Source organism: Anguilla anguilla, chromosome 8, assembly GCF_013347855.1.
Source record: "Anguilla anguilla isolate fAngAng1 chromosome 8, fAngAng1.pri, whole genome shotgun sequence".
Classification (NCBI taxonomy): domain Eukaryota; kingdom Metazoa; phylum Chordata; class Actinopteri; order Anguilliformes; family Anguillidae; genus Anguilla; species Anguilla anguilla.
In genome coordinates this window covers 38,218,067-38,237,957 of record NC_049208.1, presented here as the reverse complement: position 1 = coordinate 38,237,957, position 19,891 = coordinate 38,218,067, and the positions used below count along the sequence as shown (strand labels likewise).

The window sequence follows — 19,891 nt, the reverse complement described above, 5'->3', positions numbered from 1 at the left end:
GTTGTAGGAACGTTACAAAAAGACTACTGCCAACTTTAGTGCTTCATTCAGGCCTGCTGTTACACCTCAGACAGTCTGAGTGAATGGGTGTTTGGCAGGCAGTGCCACTTGTGTCCTGCCCCACTTTAAACCTCTTCTGCTGGTTATTGGGCCTGGTAACTGGAGCTGGAATGAGTTCTTCATTGTGAATGAGCCCTTAGCCTTAAGATAAGTGTCTGAGGCTTTCCTCATGCTCAGTTCCTTCAGGAGGGATAGAAAAAGTACTTATGCACACACACGCACACACACACAAACATGCATACACACTCAGTCACATTCTCTCAAATGCACACAAACACATACACACAAATATGCACACACACAAGCATGCACACAAACACAAACAAATATACATACACACAAACACACACACACACACACACACACGACTGCTGAGCATGCTCATTGTGCTGTATCAGTGTGCAATACATTATCCCTCCCCCCTCGGCTGATTCTCATTGGACTAGCTTACCTTTATGGACGGGAAACATACAGCAATTGTAAACATTTGGAGTTTTACTAATAAAATGATAAATATATAATATTGAACAGCAATATATTAAAAAAAATATATAGCTAAATCTGAAAGAGGCTATCATTTCTATATTTTCCCATATATTGTTCAGTGTAGTGCTATCCTGGTCGTATATTTTGTAATAATTTATTTTAAGCATGCACTTTTTCCTTTAGGGTTGAACGTGTTCAATATGAATCTCTCTGATTTCCCCCTGGCAGCCATTTCCTCCCCCTTTGCATTGTGGGGGCCTTGCGTTGAGGGCTTTGGCGCTCGTGGCACGGCTGGCTCACCACCGGGCCTGCGTCTTTTGGATGATCCCTGGTCAGATCAAACATGACAGTTTCACACAGGAGCCTGAGCACAGGGCAGCGGTGATGTCAGAACACGCGGCCAATGGGAACCGGCTCTGCCGGGAGTTCGCCCGGTTGCCAGCGCCTTGACGGCTCAGCGAGCCGCTTCGCCCGCGAAGCTCAGCCATCCATGCGCCGTCGCGTCACGGGCTCGCTCTGTCCGCCAAACCGTCAATTTCTCAGAGCCTCCAGAACAACAACATGTCACCTGGAGTAATGCGATTAGGAGGAATTTAGTCTCGTTAAAAAAAGCTGTTGCAATTGTAAGGGAAAAATGAACAATCCGCGTACGCGCTCCCGTCAGGGGTGAGCTTCGGTCCCAGCTGGTTTGGCAGCTCTGACGTCATCATCCTCTGACGTCTCTTTACCGCGTTATCAGAAGCAGGTGGGATGGCACGCACACGCTCACCGTGTCTGCAGTTTTGTCATCCTTTTGAGCGACTGTTTCTGCGTATTTTTCTTCAACTTCTGCCCCTCCCATCACTTTTCAGATTATTTACCGCTCGGCTTGTATCGACCGGCTCCGTGGCACGACGCCATTTGCATTCCGAACCTGTTGCCTTTCCTGCGTTTCCCCCCCCCCCCCCCCCCCCCCCCGATGTATCTGAAGAGTTTGTTTTCCCAGGACTGGCAGCGAAAGCTCAAAAGAGCAGGGCTGGGCTGCGCGGTGAAATTTCTGTTCACTCCGCTCAGATGTTTAAATCCTCATTTTCTGGGAATTTGTACGTGCCGATGTGCTGGGGCCCAGAATGGCGTCGATCGTTTAGTGCCGTTGAAACTTCGAAACTGAAACGAAGGACATTTGTACAGTCGTTTGAGCCGTATTAATGGGGATTTATTGACCGCGGGACAGCGCACGCCCTGAAATTATGACCGTTTAGGCAATCTCGCCTCCATTCCGGCTCTGAAGGTGAAACCCACTCTGCGGTTCATCGCTCTTGAACAGACGCAGGTATTTTGAATTAAATATCTCTAAATGCGCCGTCCGAGATTCTATTAAGGATCCCGCTTTTCAGCAGGACCGGCGAAATTGGAAGAGAAATATCTTTCCCCCGAATTTATGCGACTCATTTTCCAGTTCTTGTGTTTGAATCTTTATGAAAATCTTATAGAATAACCAATTTAGCGCGGAATGCACGGGGCTCCCTGGGACAGTAAAATAAAAGCCTTCATTTGTTCGGCGTAGACAATTTCTCACAGCGATTCTGTTCTCGCTTTCACCGGAATGGCCCTGCATGGTAATGCGTCTCTCAGCCTCTCCCCTCGCTTGTTTCGCCCGAGCATTTCAAGAGAGGCCCACAATATGCCATTAAAAACGCCGGTTGTAATACGCAATTGTAAGAATGGCTCTTTGGAACTGTCATTCAGCAACAAGAGAGCGTTATGTCTTCGGTTTTCCTCTGAGATTGGCCAGGAAATAGAAAAGAGCACCAATTCCTTTAAGTAAAATGGAAAATTGCTCATTGTTAAGTTCCACTTGAATTACTAAAGGCGAATGTTTTAAATGGTTATATTTTAGTTATTATGTTAAAATTGGAAAAAGGCTAGGTTAGAGATGTGGGCAACACCTTCTATGAATAGTTATTCATCAGAGCTATGTAATGTTACATTTGTCCTTTACAGCACCTTTCAAAGTGCTACATAGACATTTGGAAATACTCAAGTCAATAACCTCAAGGAAGCATATGGTGTGTTTCATGGTTGGGGATGCCAGTTTGTCTCCACCATGTGACCTTCAGGTGGTTATCTTCCCGGGGTCCCCATAGGCACTCCAATGGCACAATTAAGTGAGTAATTTTCTAATTGAGACATTTATAAAAACAATTAGTTGATCTAGTATGGGGAGAGTCAGGAAGGAAAGTGAACATGGATGGAAGTTGGAAGTGAATGCTGTGAAAAGCATGTCTTTGAGCCAGTGGCCCTCACACCTGTTCCTGGAGAGCCGCAGGGTCTTCTGGCTTTTGTTATTCAGAACATGACAAAGAGGCTTTTGCTACATTTAGCTGGCGAAGGACTGAAGTATTATATGAGAAAGCAAGGGGAGACAAACTGGTGGCCATAGTCAAGGTATGTCACTTGCTGCATCAGTGGTGACATAAAATACAATATTTAAGGTTTCACTATAGGTTGTTTATGAATCTTTATGCACTGCTTCCAAAGGTTTTGTATTATGCCTATGGAGGGCTAATGTAGTTCTAATTAAATGTCATGCATAGTTAGTGTTTCTGAGGTATGCATATAAGATGTCTCTCTGCTGGTATAAGACATATGATGGCTTATTTTGATTGACTGAAAAGTCTGTAGAACGTATCACCCGAAAGAGAATTCTTTGTCCCCCAAGGCTCTATACTTGGCCCCCTTCTCTTTCCCTGTGTATGTAATCCCTTGGGTCTGCCCATTTCTGTGAAGCACTCAACTTTTCCCCTCCTTTCCTCTGTCTAACACACAAGTCTCATTATCCACTCGGGTTGCCTCAAGGACATCTATTGCTGGATAGCGGACTGGTGCCTAAAGCTGAGTCTGGCTAAAACTGGAATGCTTTCTTCAAAGTCCTCACCACTGCAAGACCTCTGTGAGATACTACAGGGAAGCTCACTTGGTATATTTCTAAATTTAAGCTTAGGGGTTACCCTAGGCAATCACATCTCTCTCTCTCCTCCAATACAGCGGCAGTGAACGAGCCGCACAGATTCTTTCTGTGCGACTTCCCGAAGAACCTGTTTGTTCCTCACCACCTACCCTACAGAGCTCCTAATGCAGACCCTGGTACTCTGACCCCTGGGCTATTGCTGTTTATTTCTTGCCAGTTTCCCTGCCCTGCAGCTAATGGCTCCCAGTCTTCCCAAGCATGCTTATGTCACCCCTTCCTCATTTCACTTCATTGCCTGTTTCTGTTGGCTTCAAGTTTTAAACCTTGGTGCTAGCTTACCCCTGCAGTTAACGGAGTAGTTCCACCATACCTCCAGACAATCTTCAAACCATACACCCTAGCTAGATATCTGCTCCATAGACTCGGGGTGACTGGCTCTCCCCTGTCGCTGTAGAGGTTTCTCCTAGTCATGATGTTGGCCTATACTGCCCCTTCCCCCCCCCCCCCCCACCCCCCCCCCCCCCCCCCCCCCCACTGATGGAACAAACTTCCTATTGTGTTCAGAACAGCAAAATTGTTTTCCATCTTCAGATTGAAGATGCACCTCTTCAGAATGAATCTTGATTCCTCTTCCATCCCCACTCCCTAGCACTCCTACTTTGTACTAGTTCATGTAGGCCTAGTATTTTCTATGGTTTTAGCTTTTTCTTCTTCGGGCTTGGTATGGATTTAACCTCTACGTATTCAGGATATACAGTCCATCTTGCTTAGCGTACTGTAGTTAATTTTCATTAGCGCTTTGGTGATTTTACATATGCACTCGCTGGTCTGTGCATATTGTTAGTCAGGTCTGGAGCTGCTACCCACATAAATCAGGTGAATGCGCTTATGTTTTCCTAAGTTGCTGTAGATAAGAGCGTCTGCTGAATGAATGTAATATAATGCAATGTATATAAATGGTGAGCTGTTCATTTAGGAGCTTTAGGCAGGCTGCATTCCAAGGACAACATGACGTCTGTGCCTGTTCGCTCAGAGAACAGCGTGAGACTTTCCTTTCGGTTCAGGGCTGTAGTCCCGCAGCGAATACAGTGTGTGCCGGGAAGGGTGGCGAACAACGTCAGCCGCAACTCAATTAGTTCCACGCAACCCTTTTCTGGGGGATGTGCTCAAATCGTCCACATTATATATACATTTTAATAAATCTCCAATCAGGTTTAGCGCTGCTATTTCCTGCTCTAACTAATTCATCAGTGTCATTAGCCATTAGCCATTTACCAGTGCCATTAGCAGTGCATGCTACATGCTGCTAAGCTGAGAAGAAGCTGTGTCTTGCGGCGCTCTGCTTCGCGGTTCAGACACGCTTTAACGTTCGAACGAGAACGCTGTAATTTAAAACCAAATTAGCCTTCTTAGCATCTGCTGCGCCGCCCGCCCCGCGTCTAAGGGGCAGTAAAAGCCAGGGCGTGCGCGCTGCTCCATTGCACTCCACCACGCGCCGTTAGCTTTTTTTAAACTGCCGGCCACGGAGTGCTAATGGACAGCGAGGAGCGATCACCGGAGGGCTGCTCTGTGGGTGCTTTGAGCCTCGCTGGAAGGCGCCACGGCGGCGGTTACCGTAGGAACCGTAACCGTCTCAGTCTCACCCCAGAAGTAGTATATTGAAGAGTAACCTTCTGTTCTTCTGGCTTCCTTTAGGCTTTTACACGCATCAAATGCGTAAATTCCTACAATGTTAGGCGAGCATATAGCTAACGTAGTTTGACGCCATAATGCTAAAGTAGGCCCGGATTCAATCGACGTTCGTCCTTACAGTAACTCTACCGACAAAGTAAACGATGGCGCTGGTTTATTTTACACAAGCGCAGTTTGACAAGTTAATTTAGGTGATTGCTGAGCTTGCCAGGCTTGGTTTGCAACGATAAGGGCTGCTGCCGATGGTCTAACCAGCTATCCCCACCTAGAGACGGTGGCTACATCAAGATGTAGCGAGCATGAGCGTGGAGGGCCTGGACTCCCATTTTCATGATTTAATACCCCCCGCCGGACGCGCGCCCTTCTGACGACAGAGGGAAGCGCGTTATTTATGGCGCCGTTCTTTTCGACAAGCTGTAAACGGGGCGCTCGTCGTTCATTACCCTCCCTGTGATCTTCATCCCGGTGTGGGCGGGGTAGAGGGGCGGGAGCGGGAGCTGTCTGTCCCGCGACATACACCGTGTATACACCCCGCCCCTCCCTCCCCATCCCTCCCCGCCCCCTGTCTCACAGACAGACCCGCCTCCCCCCCCCCACCCTCACTCAATGCTCCATGGCCGCTTAATAGCAGTCAGCATAATATTTTCACAGTCTCGCCGAGCGGGGGTGGGCAGGTCTAACTAATGCCGTCATTAATCTCCACGTTGGCTGCTCACACTTTCGCCGCGCCCTTTCTGCGGGACATGAGGACTCGTGCACGCTTTGAGAAGGAGAGGGGGGGGAGAGGGAGCCGTAATAGAGTCATTAGTCACTAGCGGAGAGATAATGCGCCCGTGTGCTTTCAGAACCTTCTCCCTCATTTAGAACGGAGCGGGGGGAAGATCCTGCCGCGGCATTCAATAAAACTCAATAAAAGCGATGAATTCGCCGTATTAAATTTCCATCGCTCCGTGTTGGTTATTTTCTTCTGGGGGTGAATTTCTTTCTTTCTTATTTTAATTTTTTTTTGCCCCCGCAACTCGACGAATAAACAATAGAATTGGAAAGGGGAAAAGATGAATGGAAGTCTGGAGTACTCCCGAAGCTAAGCCGCTCTTTCTGTTCCGTGGCTTCGCAGATTGCCCCGAGCCCTGGTGCACACTTAATTTATTTCTACATCGGGAAAAGCAAACAGGAAACTGTGGGGGGAAAAAAATAAAAAATACTGCCATTAACAGGTGGTTGGTTGTTGATTGCCTTCCTGTTGCTGTAGCTTAACCTTTTGTGCTTCGGTTGCAGTGCTCCCTAAATCAGACCCAGTAGATGTTAGGGGTGTGTCTGAACACAAGCCCCATTCTGAAATGCACTCATATTGCTTTTGGTATATTGCATAATTGCTTTTTTTTTTTCATTAGTGGTATTTGTAAAACTTTTTGTTTTTTGGTAAGTTGTGAAAATCACATTTTACTGCAGAAACGAAATTATGATTTGGACCAAAAGAGCATTAAAAGGAAACAAGGTGTACTTTCCGATGTTAAAAATAGACAACTAGAAATATAGCTCTTGCTCTAAGCGTGTGTGGAGTCCATCTAAAACCCGACGTCTCGCTGGCTTTGAACCCGCAGCTCCTCCAGTGCGTCGTCCTTCTTGCTCCTTTCTTGTTAATATCATTGAGTTTATCTGTGACTCGTATACATTATATGTGGCATTAACAGAGCCTACAGTTTGCTACATTATGTTTTTGGAGAATGCAAGAAGGATAGAATTTTTGCTAGCAGTTGTCAAGAAAAGCCAGGTTGTTATTTTGCTGCATCTTTTTATGAAGTTTATTAAGTCAAAAAGTAAGGCTTGAGTAGTTCAAGTAACCATTCTAATTAATGATTCCAATTAAAATTTGACTTGACTGACACTTTTGAGTGTACCAAACATTTGAGAACTGCAAACATCCCCAATTTCCAGCTGGTTCATGAGGTTCTGCTGTAGTATTGGGCAAAGGGCTGGGTCTGCTGTGGATGCACACACACACACACACACACACACACACACACACACACACACACACACACACACACACACACACACGCGCGTAAACACACGCACACAAACGCAGGCAAACACACACACACACACACACACAAACACACACATGCACACAAACACGAACGCATGCAAACACATGCACACACAAGATACATATTGTGGTGCTCCTAGTGGATATAAAGTGGAAGTGCTTCTGTAATTTTGCTTTGGTTTTGCACTACGCTGTTCCTCATGGGCATGCTCCCTTGGGAGATTTACAGGTGGGGCTTATACTAGAAGAACGCAAGACCAAAAATAGCTGTTTGATTAAATAACTTATGCTTGGTCTGTCTTATCTTCTGCACTGGGGGTCTGTAAGAGCGTGGGGTCAGTGAGCGCTAGTCCGCACCGCTGGTCTGTACCCAGCTCGTACAGCGCATGCATTATTGAGCATGTTTCCTTCGCTCCGTTGTGAAAACACTGCATCGGTGTTGGTTGTTTGACCTTTGGCAGAATCTTAGCATTTAGTGATAGCAACGGCAGTACGTAACCTGATCAGAACACAACCTTTTCATTAAAAAAAGTGTGTTTCCATCAGTGCGTACTTTGCGTTAGTGTTAATGGCTGCATCGTTGACAACTCGTGCTTGTGTGTGTCCATGTCAGACAGTGTACCTGTCAATCGTTTCGGTCGTTTGTTTCTGTCACGTCGGAGCGCTATATGAATCGGAAAGGCCGATGATAAATCCACAGGCATTGCTGTCTGGGTGGGTGATTTGCTCTTTAACTTTTTAACTGGTTCGCTTTTCTGAGATCTAATTATGTAAACTTATCACGTCGTTCTTATTTGCTGTTCCTGCTGTCCATTAAATAACGTGCATATATTCTGAGTCACTGCATCCCCAGAAGAAAACACTGCGGAAGGCGTGTAGTGTGGAAATGTTGGTTGATTTATGCATAAAAATTTACGGAGCCAAGAATGGGAAGTCTTCTTTTTGAAAGAAAATGGCAAGCCATGTGAATGAAGGTGGGCGATATTGTATGTGATATACGTATGTGATATATCAGGTTTTAAAAAATTCTATAAATTTTTTTGGTTTGGATTCAAGGATATTATGCAAATCTCATGTGCTTGATGTGACATGTGTCATGTAGCAAAAACAATAAATCCCACCTTCCTTTCGGTGCCTGAGTACAGTGTGTTCGTGCCGCCCCATTTTAGGTAATGACGCAGGAGCGCAATTTACCGATAAAATAAACCCGCATTTATCCTTTCTGCGATAACAGCTCACCTTGATTAGTTGTTCGTGAACATGCATTTATTTTTACCGTGGTCTTGCATCAGAGCCCCTAAAAATAGACGTTCATTAAAGCTAACATTCGGCAGCCCTTGTCGTTGTCAGATCTCTTGCACTCTATAATACAGATTTATGCCAGTGTATTAAACATGGACCAGTGGTTTACAGTGCATGATGACAGTTCAGTCTGTACCTTACCTACTGTGTGCTCCTAAGACTGTGTGGGTCTACAAATACTTACGCAGGATTTTTAGACCCCATCGCCCGTCCCTGGATAACCGTGCAGTTGTCTGTCACTGTTTACGTGTTTTTCCCGCGGTGCGCAGGAACTGGCGCCGTGGGCTATGCATGGCAAATTGTGGTCACTCACTCACTCACTCACTCACTCACTCACGGACGACCTTTCAGGGACGTTTTGTGGGACGCATGCGCAGGTGGTGCTTCGTTTAGTAGGACGCACGCGCAGGTGGTGCTTCGTTTAGTAGGACGCACGCGCAGGTGGTGCTTCGTTTAGTAGGACGCATGCGCAGGTGGTGCTTCGTTTAGTAGGACGCATGCGCAGGTGGTGCTTCGTTTAGTAGGACGCATGCGCAGGTGGTGCTTCGTTTAGTAGGACGCATGCGCAGGTGGTGCTTCGTTTAGTAGGACGCTTGCGCAGGTGGTGCTTCGTTTAGTAGGACGCATGCGCAGGTGGTGCTTCGTTTAGTAGGACGCACGCGCAGGTGGTGCTTCGTTTAGTAGGACGCTTGCGCAGGTGGTGCTTCGTTTAGTAGGACGCACGCGCAGGTGGTGCTTCGTTTAGTAGGACGCTTGCGCAGGTGGTGCTTCGTTTAGTAGGACGCACGCGCAGGTGGTGCTTCGTTTAGTAGGACGCACGCGCAGGGGTGCTTCGTTTAGTAGGACGCACGCGCAGGTGGTGCTACGTGTCTGCGGAAGTGAGCTGCGTCGTGGGTCTGGGCGGTTCCGTGCTTGTTTACACATAAAATGGCTGTTTCTGGGCTCGGAGGTGGGCGTTGCTGATCCGGGGTAATTTAGAGGGATAGAGAGGGTCCTGTGGGAGGAGTCACCGTTTCAGATCAGCGCTCGGTAGAGAACGCTTCCCGCTCTGCTCCGGTCGATGTCGCTCCGGCGGGCTGGAGGCCGAGGAGCCCGCGCGTCGGCGCGGCGCCGGCGCCGAGCCGGTCCCCACGGAAACCAGCGCTCGCCCGATTGACGTCAGGACTCCGGGCGCGGACGTCGCCGTGGAGACGGCGCCCGTGCGCAGCATGCAGAGAGCCCCGGCGCTGGGCTGGGTGCGGGCGCAGGCAGCGCGCTAGCGCTGGCGAAGCGGCACGTCACGGCTCGGCTGCCGCGTCACTGTGACGTGCGCGCGGCGGCAGGAAGGCGCAGACCGCCAGCCTTTATCGGGGACCTTACTGAAGGGTGCGGTCTGGGCGGCAGGTAGGGGTGGGGTTAGTGATGATGGGTGTGGTCTGGCGTGGGAGGGGTTGACCAGGCTTGCAAGTTGAGGAAGAGTGTGTGTGTGTGTGTGTGTGGGGGGGGGGTTATAATAGGATAGTGTTTGTGGGGCAGGTAAGGGAGGGATCGCCGATGGATATGGTATTAGATGCGATCAGTGTTGGTGCGGGGTGGGTTAGTGAGGGGTGTGTTTTTGCAGTGGGATGGGTTAGAGAGGGTGTGGTTTGCAGGGGGTTGGGTTAGTGAGGGGTGTGGTTTGCAGTGGGATGGGTTAGAGAGGGTGTGGTTTGCAGGGAGATGGGTTAGAGAGGGTGTGGTTTGCTGGGGGTTGGGTTAGAGAGGGTGTGGTTTGCAGGGTGATGGGTTAGAGAGGGTGTGGTTTGCAGGGGGATGGGTTAGAGACGGTGTGGTTTGCTGGGAGATGGGTTAGAGAGGGTGTGGTTTGCTGGGGGTTGGGTTAGAGAGGGTGTGGTTTGCAGGGGGATGGGTTAGAGACGGTGTGGTTTGCTGGGAGATGGGTTAGAGAGGGTGTGGTTTGCTGGGGGTTGGGTTAGAGAGGGTGTGGTTTGCAGGGGGATGGGTTAGAGACGGTGTGGTTTGCTGGGAGATGGGTTAGAGAGGGTGTGGTTTGCTGGGGGTTGGGTTAGAGAGGGTGTGGTTTGCAGGGGGATGGGTTAGAGAGGGTGTGATTTGCAGGGGGTTGGGTTAGAGACAGTGTGGTTTGCAGAGGGATGGGTTACAGAGGGTGTGGTTTGCAGGGGGTTGGGTTAGTGAGGGGTGTGGTTTGCAGGGGGTTGGGTTAGTGAGGGGTGTGGTTTGCAGGGGGATGGGTTAGAGAGGGTGTGGTTTGCTGGGGGTTGGGTTAGTAAGGGGTGTGGTTTGCAGGGGGTTGGGTTAGTGTGGGGTGTGGTTTTCAGGGGGTTGGGTTAGAGAGGGTGTGGTTTGCAGGGGGTTGGGTTAGAGAGGGTGTGGTTTGCAGGGGGTTGAGTTAGTGTGGGGTGTGGTTTTCAGGGGGTTGGGTTAGAGAGGGGTGTGGTTTGCAGGGGGATGGGTTAGTGAGGGGTGTGGTTTGCAGGGGGTTGAGTTAGTGTGGGGTGTGGTTTTCAGGGGGTTGGGTTAGTGAGGGGTGTGGTTTGCAGGGGGTTGAGTTAGTGAGGGGTGTGGTTTGCTGGGGGATGGGTTAGAGAGGGTGTGGTTTGCAGGGGGTTGAGTTAGTGAGGGGTGTGGTTTGCTGGGGGATGGGTTAGAGAGGGTGTGGTTTGCAGGGGGATGGGTTTGTGAGGGGTGTGGTTTGTGCATAGGAAGGAGGACTCCAGGGCTTGTATGGGGACTAAGAGGTTGTGTTGTTCTGTATGGTTTTAGGAAGGGGAGGCTTCACTGGTGGGTGTGGTTTGGGGTGGGAGGGGTTGAGGGAGAGTGGCTGGTGTGAGCGATGGGTGTGGCTTTAGTTAGGTAAGTATGGGCGGTGAGTGATGGGGTGTTTTTTGGTGGGCGGGGCAGCGGTGACTGTCGGGTGATTGACAGGCGCGTTGCGGTGTCGTTGCAGACGGGATCAGCGTGACGGGGCTGCCCATCTCCAGCCCGCTGAGGCAGGTCCTGAAGCCCCGCGCCGAGAACAAGTCCGTCGGCGGCGAGCCCGGCAAAGCCGAGTACAACCACGTCAAGGTAAGGCCGCCGCGTGCGTGCGGGAGAAACAGCGCCGCGCTCTGCGTGCTGTGGTCATTTTCTTAACATGTTCATTACGTTCAACTCGCATGCACTGAAGTGTATCATTGATCTGGTCATTTACATACTGAGGACTGAGTACCACGTTGTAGTATTGAGGACTCATTGATAAATTGTAGCACTGAGGATGTTTCTTGACGTTGTGCATGTCCGGGTTTGTTTCGTGCTACACAGCGTGCTGCATTTCATTCTGTTAAAGCACCTGGGCGTAGACGTGGGTATTTGACGTCTTAGTGCGAGAGCCTTTTCCCTGTGCTCGTCACCGGACCGGGGGGAGGGGCTCCGGCTTCTCTCCCGGCTCCTCCGTCGCCACGGGCAACCGCACCCCTCTCGGATTGGTGAAAGCGGCGCGCCCCGACCCCGCAGGATGCGCTCGATCAATGGGGCCAAGTGTCTGCATGCAGCTAATGCTAACGCACGCACACAGAGCTGCAGTTAACGAGCTCGCTCACTCTGCTCTGAGACGGCCAATAGCAATGCTGCATTTCCTTAAGGTTAAGGGTCACACGGTTCCTGTTTCAACAGAAATATCTAATTGTAGTAACACCAGTATGTTTTAGGCTCTAGTGGGGGGCAAATGAAAGTTTCTCCTGAGAGATCGTTAAACTTGGGGTGGAGCGCATTTGAGTACTGTCCGTAACGCTGAGCTAGGACAGCTGAGCTGCCGTACTAAGTGTTAAATATTATGTATGCACTTTGTAATGGCAGTCACAGTATCGTCAGGAGGGCATGTGTATTTCCTACACTCAATCAGCACTTGCTCTTAATTGCTCTGTCTTCACAAACACAATCACGAAATGGAATTAGCCGGATTCTGAAGAGATGAAGGCGCTGCACGGCATGTTGATGGAATCCAGCCTTGTGAGGACGCTGCTCTCGGGGCCTTGTGTAAGCGCACTGAAGGGGTTCGGATCGACCGAGCGTTCAGCTGAAGCCCGGCAGGTAGCCTCATCGCTCGGCAGCGCGTCCGTCAGTCACTTAGCCGTCAGGATTCTGTTGGACAGAGCAGCGTCGTCGCAGAGCGCCTGAGCGGCGCTTCGGGGCTGGGAGAGCCGCCGCTCCTCGTTAGGGACGAGAGCGCTTTGCTCCCGTCGGTGGCTTCTGCTCGCAGGCGGACTGTCCCGAGGCGAAGGGGCCGTTCCCGTTGAATTTGGATCGCGTGGCCTGCAGCCCTCTGACTGCGTAGCTGCGCGGCTGCTAGCCGCGTTTCCACTCTCCCCAATGTGAAATGGGCTTAAAAACATGACCGGGCCCTCCAGATCGGGATAAAACAGTCTGTAATTGTCAGAAAGGCCTTTTTTGCAGGTATGGCTGACCCCAGATCCATTACACCAGTTTCAGAGGTTATCTGTCTCTCGCCGTTGCTCTGCTCCAGTCACATTTGTGCCATGATGCTGTTTGGCAGCTAGCCTCAGAGCTGAACTGCACTTTAAAGTTGGAGTCCACAGAGCACAGATTATTGCCTCAGTCTCGTATGCTTGTTCTGCATTGGCCTGCATCATTGCTCTGCACAGCAGTGAATACTAATGGAGCTGGTATCAGTTAAATCGCACGCAGTGATTAGTGCGCAGCTCTAATTGAGTTAACGCGTAGAAGCCGATTAACGTGTAAATCAGTAGGGTTTGACTGCTCTGCAGCTGTACGTCCTTGGTCTCTGAGGACACGCACACGCACACACACACACGCACACGTGCTCACAGCCTGTCTGGATGAGGGGTAGCTGTAGGAAACACACACACACACACACACGCATGCACGCACCCTCTCTGGGCGAAGGGTAGCTGTGGTAAACACACACACGCACGCTTTCTGGGCGAGGGGTAGCTGTGGTAAACACACACACGCACGCTTTCTGGGCGAGGGGTAGCTGTGGTAAACGCACACACTCACACACACGCACGCACAGCCTCTCCGGGCGAAGGGTAGCTGTGGTAAACACATACACACACACACATACGCACGCTTTCTGGGCGAGGGGTAGCTGTGGTAAACACACACACACACACACACACCATGCACACGCACACACAGCCTCTCTGGGTGAGGGGTAGGTGTGGTAAACACACACACACACACACACACCATGCACACGCTCGCACAGCCTCTCTGGGCGAAGGGTAGGTGTGGTAACTGGGGTGAGGACAGCGCAGTTCAGCCTCAGACACCTGGAGCGTCACTCAGACCCTCAGTCACAGGTAGGTCGTGAGGGACACTTTTCCTCATCAGACAGGAAGGCCCGGCCAGCTCCGGGTAGCGGAGACCGAGCGTCCAGCCTCGCCTCGTCCGCTTACATCAGCAACCCCGCTGTTTCCCGCCTTTTACGCTCCCCAAAACACGCTTCGCCTCTGGCCACGTTACCGTAGTTTTATACGCAAAGGCTTAAGACTTGGAGAAAGTGCTTCTTCATTCCGAGCCCCGCCCTCCCCCCCGATTCCGTTTCTGATAATACGGCTGCGGTGTCATCAGCAGTGCAGAACGCTAATAGAACGCTCATGACATCTCCAGTAGCTTCCGCGGCGCAGATTACATTTTAATAGGCTTCTAAGACGAGACAAACAAAAAGGAAAATCCGCGCACCGCTCTCGCAGTCAAATGAGATTCGTTTAAATGCGTTTGCTCTCGCTATCGAGATCCTTGCGGGTCGATACGTCGTGCCGCGTACATGCTGATGAATCGCACGCCTCAGAGAAGAGCACACGGGCTTCATTTTCTTCTTCTGTTTGCGCTCGAAGCCCCGAGAAGAGTTCAGACTTCAGGACGCGACCGGCATTCGTTTCCGGGAAACGGAAACGCGGCGTTTGCTACGCGCTCCGCCTTCCGCGTGCCTCCCGAATTAACGCGGAAGGCTTGCGCCTTTCTTGCTGTTTCTTTTTTTGTTTTTTTAAATTTGTTTATTTAGGAACATTTGAATAAGTATTATTCGCGTCCTCGCGTCGTTACGGAGGCCGTGTAGGCGGCGGACGCCGAGGCGGGGGGGACGCGGTTCGAGTTCCGCGCGGCGCGGCTTGTTCCCTCGAGCGCGGCTCTTCACCTCAATTTCCCTGCCAGTGAGAGCGGGGTTCGGCTGTGCTTAAACAGGCAGCCGCACGCGAGCTCCGTATCTCGCCCAGGGCCGGGGCATCTGCTGAGCAATTAAACCCTAATTATAATTAAGGGGAGGGGAAGTCTCTCCGGAGCAGCTCTCACCCCGCGCACACCTTATTTCCTCCAGCCCGGCCTCACCTGTTGAAGAGCTGGACGACTTTTGAAATTGAATTCTGTGCTTTTTTTTTTTTTCTTTCTTTTGTCGGTTTTTGACGGCGGCGCTTCAGATGTCCAGACCGGAGTGGGGTCCCTTTATGGACCGGTCCTGTGCGGTTATTTTTTTTGTGAGGGGGCCCGTGTCGCAGCAAAGCGAAGCGCCTGGGGGGGGGGGGGGGGGGGCATTAAAACGCTGCCCCCTTGTGCCCGCGCAGCGAGCGGCGGGGGCTGGCTCGGCTGGCGTGCGTGGCCCGGGCCGCTCGGCAGGAAATGAACTCTAATAAATCAACGTGCTCCGCCGTCCGCTGAGCAGGAATGAACATTGGCCTGATCCCCGGAGCTCAGCGCCACACTGCATTCCTCTCGCCGGAGCCCCTCCACACACCGGTCCTGCTGGAGAGGGGAGGAAGAGAGGGGAGGTGTGCTTCTCCTTTTGGGCGTTCCTCTTTGTGTGACCCAAGCTGTCCTCTCTCTCTGTGACCCAGCGCTGTTCCCTCTCTCTGTGACCCAGCACAGTCCCCTCTCTCTGTGACCCAGCACAGTCCCCTCTCTCTGTGACCCAGGGCTGTCCTCTCTGTATGTGAGCCAGCACGGTCTCCTCTCTCTGTGACCCAGTGCTGTCCCCCTCTCTGTGACCCAGCGCTGTTCCCTGTCTCTGTGACCCAGCGCTGTTCCCTCTCTCTGTGAACCAGCACAGTCCCCTCTCTCTGTGACCCAGCACAGTCCTCTCTCTCTGTGACCCAGCGCTGTTCCCTGTCTCTGTGACCCAGCGCTGTTCCCTCTCTCTGTGAACCAGCACAGTCCCCTCTCTCTGTGACCCAGCACAGTCCTCTCTCTCTGTGACCCAGCGCTGTTCTCTCTCTCTGTGACCCAGCGCTGTTCCCTCTCTCTGTGACCCAGCGCTGTTCTCTCTCTCTGTGACCCAGCGCTGTTCTCTCTCTCTGTGACCCAGCGCTGTTCCCTCTCTCTGTAACCCAGTGCTGTTCCCTCTCTCTCTGTGACCCAGCGCTGTCCCCTCTCTCTGTGACCCAGCACGGTCCCCTCTCTCTGACACTGATTGTGCGCTGGTGAGCCTCCTTTTTCTGGTGCACTCCCCCAGCCCCCCCCCCCCCCCCCCCCATGCCAGTCTGGGTATCGGTGGAGCGTGGAGCGCAAACTGAGTCTCCAGCTCCGCTCTGGAGCTCGCCCCCCATTAGCTCCCGCTGTGCCCATTAGCGAGAGCGGGGCCCCTGCAGAGTTTGGGATGGGGGGCGGATCAGCATTGCGCTGAAAGCGCCGCCGATCGGAGACGGGGCTTGGGCTGACACTCGGGCCGGGGGCGGGAGGGGGGGTGTTGAGTGACAGGTGGGGAGCGGGAGAGAAAAGCAATCATCTCACCTCGCGAGCAGCGCCGACTCCTCCGACCCGCAGCGCTGCGCTAGCGCGTTTATCCGTCCTCCCTTTCCCGCCAGACCCGCCTTCCTGAGGTACGCGCGTCGCCTCGCCCGTTACCTTCAGAAACCGCAAACGGGCGTGTCCCGCGCGGGGCCTGGTCACGCTCTTTCTTTCCCTGAAGTCACCCGCTGCGTTAGGTAAGATACGCGCGCGGTCCTTCTTTTGGAGGGAAGATAACACAAATGGTCTGCAGCGGAATGCAGGTGCTGACGTGCACGCGCGTGTCCGTTTCTGTTCAGTGGAGGACGTTGTTCCCAGTATCACTGAGATAAATGAATAAAGGATGGCAGTGAGAAGTGGACGTGTAAAGGGTGAGATCGTGTTGGGCGTGCCCTGCTCTGCCAAACATCCCGGCCTTCAGCAGACGGCTCCCACTTGCTGGAACCTCACCCCGGGTCCGGGGGTGGTTGGGTGGGAGGGGGGGATGGGGGGGTGTGGGGGGGTGGGTGGGGGGGGGGGTTGTGTGGCCGGCGCGTCGGGGTCGTTGCCGGGCGCCGCCTGGCCGTGTGCGTCCTTCGCAGCCCGCGCGTCCCCTTAGCCTCCCGCTCGCCGTGCGCGCTAACTTGCAGCGGGAGCTTTCCGAGCGCGGCCCGCCCACACGCCACGTTTGGAGCGCTCGCCTCGACCGGATTAAAAGCCCGACAAAAGGAGCTTTGTTTGGCCGCGCGGTTAACACGAGACAGATCGGGCCGCTTCCTTCACCCCCGCGACGAGGAGCACATAAAGACCGCCGGAGAGTCACAGAGAAGCGATTAGCCGCGGCGCACCTCCGCACACAGAGCACCTCCGCACACAGCGCACCTCCGCACACAGAGCACCTCCGCACACAGCGCACCTCCGCACACAGAGCACCTCTGCACACAGAGCACCTCCGCACACAGCGCACCTCCGCACACAGAGCACCTCTGCACACAGAGCACCTCCGCACACAGAGCACCTCTGCACACAGAGCACCTCCGCACACTGCGCACCTCCACACACAGCGCACCTCCACACACAGAGCACCTCCGCACACAGAGCACCTCCGCACACACAGCGCACCTCCGCACACAGAGCACCTCCGCACACACAGCGCACCTCCGCACACAGAGCACCTCCGCACACACAGCGCACCTCCGCACACAGAGCACCTCCGCACACAGAGCACTGATAGAGCGGCGCGGCTGCATGATGTACACAGCAGCAGAACAGATTGAGCCTCCGCAAATTCCGCTTTGCTCGAAAGCAGCTGTGTCTTAACGAGCCTGAGATTCAGCGCGTCGAAATATCGTTGAAATGACTGCCGGAGTTGATTGACAGACTTTTTTTATTTTGGAAGGGTCAGCGCTTCCAAGCCAGAGAGGCCGCGATCGGAAAGCATACGTGGCAGCACTGAGTGGAGACGGGCACATGCCAGATTTCACTTTCCTCCAAGATCAAGAGTTGCTCAAGTCTCAGGGATAATCTGTTGACAGTCGCTGAACTATCTGTTGCCATCACGTTCAGAACCGTCCTTCAGTACGCCCTCTGTTTTAGGGCTGGGTTTGGAGCTTGTGAAGATTATAACCGACTGAGGCGCGCTAAGGACAGGGCATGAAACGAAAAGCGTCTCCGTTTACTAATAACTGCTGGTCTAGATGCTACGCTATTAAGTTCAGCCTTCTTCTTTCCTGATGGGAAATGAGCAAGCCGTTACTTTCCAGCAAAGCCGAGCTGTGCGTGGGCGGGCTCACGCGATGCCATGCATCACAGTTAGCGGCTGTAGCCATCAGTCACGCCCCGCAAAAACCCGCCCGCCCACCCGCCCGCCCCGCGGAAACGACGGCGGCGGAGGGGGAACGCGGTCGCGTACGCGCTAACGAAATTACACACCGCGTCACCCGCCCGCCCGACTTACGACGGCTCGCGAATCTCCCCCCGAGAAAACGCGCCGCGGCGCCGCGGAAACGTGTCATTAGCCCCGCGCAAACAAGCGAGGTATCACACGGGCTGTCGTTTTAATAAGCACGCCCGAACATCTCGGCGATGAATCAAGCGGCCCGCCGCGTAGCGTGTCGCATTAGAAGCACGCGGGAAAAAAAGGCATCATAATTTCAGAGTGCGCACAACGCTGCCTCGCTGTAGTAGCACAGGGGAATATGAATATTTCAGTGTGCAATCAAAATGGTAAGTGGGCTGTAACTGCTGAAATAAACATCAGGTGTGTCGCGGGGGTGTGTGCGCGTGCTTTTATTTGTTAAACGCAATTTTTTTTTTTTTGAGTGTGTCATTTCTGTTACGAGTGTGCAGAAAGTGGCTCGGATTCTCTCTCTAAAATTAGGTATTTGAAATGTAGCGTGAAATATTTTCGCCCTTAAATTTGCACCTGTAAATGAATTTTGTGAGTTTTAAGTTATCCGTCACACTTGAGTGAAGCTAAATGCTGTTATTGGCACTGGCAAAAGTTCATTTCAGGGAAACCATGATTGATTCAGTATATTTCATATTATTTCAACTATTCAGGAATGTTCTGGTTTCTGTAGTTACTGTATCTATACCTATACAGATAGTTGTTGTCTTCTACTAACAAAAGACACATTTTAAATAGAATTTTTTTTAAAGCAACACATAAAAAATGGCATGTGAACAGCTCCTGGAATTTCTCGCCTTTCAGCGGCTTCACGTGTCCTCTGAAGTTTGGAGGATTGCTTCTGCATCAGGTGCGATTAAAGGGAAACAGATAACAACGGGAGGCCACAGGCTGCACGGCAGTGATGACTGTTACAGCGCTCAAAAGAATCTGGTCATTATGGCTGTGATATAGTGCCCTTCCATGACCTGTTGCTCCAGCCGACTGCAGTCGCTAAATTTACGTAATTCTGGATCGCCTCCTCCTTAAGGAATGAGAGCGGAACAGCGCTATTCGCTCGGGCTCTGACTGCTCCTGGCCTCTTCTGATAGAGCCTCATTAGTTTGGAAGTCGCTCATAAACTCAGTGAGTTGTTCGGTCGTTTCTTTGGTCAGTGGGCAAATTTGTTTTTGAGCACCATTTTGTCTGTTTATTGCACAGTAAAAACCAAACACCTCTGATGTTAAATGAGGTGTTGTAGCAATATGTAGCTAGCTCCTGTTAGTCGAATTTATAGCTTGCCTCCGTTGCTAATGATATGGAAGATAATCTAATAGATTTGATTCGGAGCTAATGTAGTTCGCAAGCTTAAATGTCTTGCTTTTGGATTTCAGACAAATGTACTGTATATGTTTTATAATAATACTGGTAAAATTCTAGAATCCTCTTACTCGACCTATGCTATGCCGGTACCAAGGTCGGAACTTTCCGGAATGAGTGAAACCGCACTGTATATTCCGCCGCTCACATAGTTTGGAATCAAGCGTTCACTCTCACAGCCTAAATGATCGTTTGGAGTGAATGTAGGACATATATTAAAATTCCTGTCCCCACGTTTCTTTCGGAGAGCCTGCTGCGTTTTACATCTCTCCAGGAGAATGCCCGTGAATCATTTATGCTTAAATCTGAATCCAAAATGAGCTGCAGGTCCAGAGCAAACTGCAATTCACCGTAATGTTTCGTC

At 51.6% G+C, this 19,891-nt stretch overlaps 1 protein-coding gene across 2 annotated transcripts in view; it reads left to right on the top strand.

Moving 5' to 3' along the window:
• trappc9 (trafficking protein particle complex 9) overlaps nucleotides 1-19,891 on the top strand; it is a 308,154-nt gene that overhangs the window by 128,520 nt on the left and 159,743 nt on the right. For both annotated transcript variants that reach the window (XM_035429796.1, XM_035429795.1), the window contains one exon: nucleotides 11,488-11,606. In XM_035429796.1, the coding sequence (XP_035285687.1) occupies nucleotides 11,488-11,606 (119 nt within the window). The remainder of the gene's footprint in view (nucleotides 1-11,487; nucleotides 11,607-19,891) is intronic.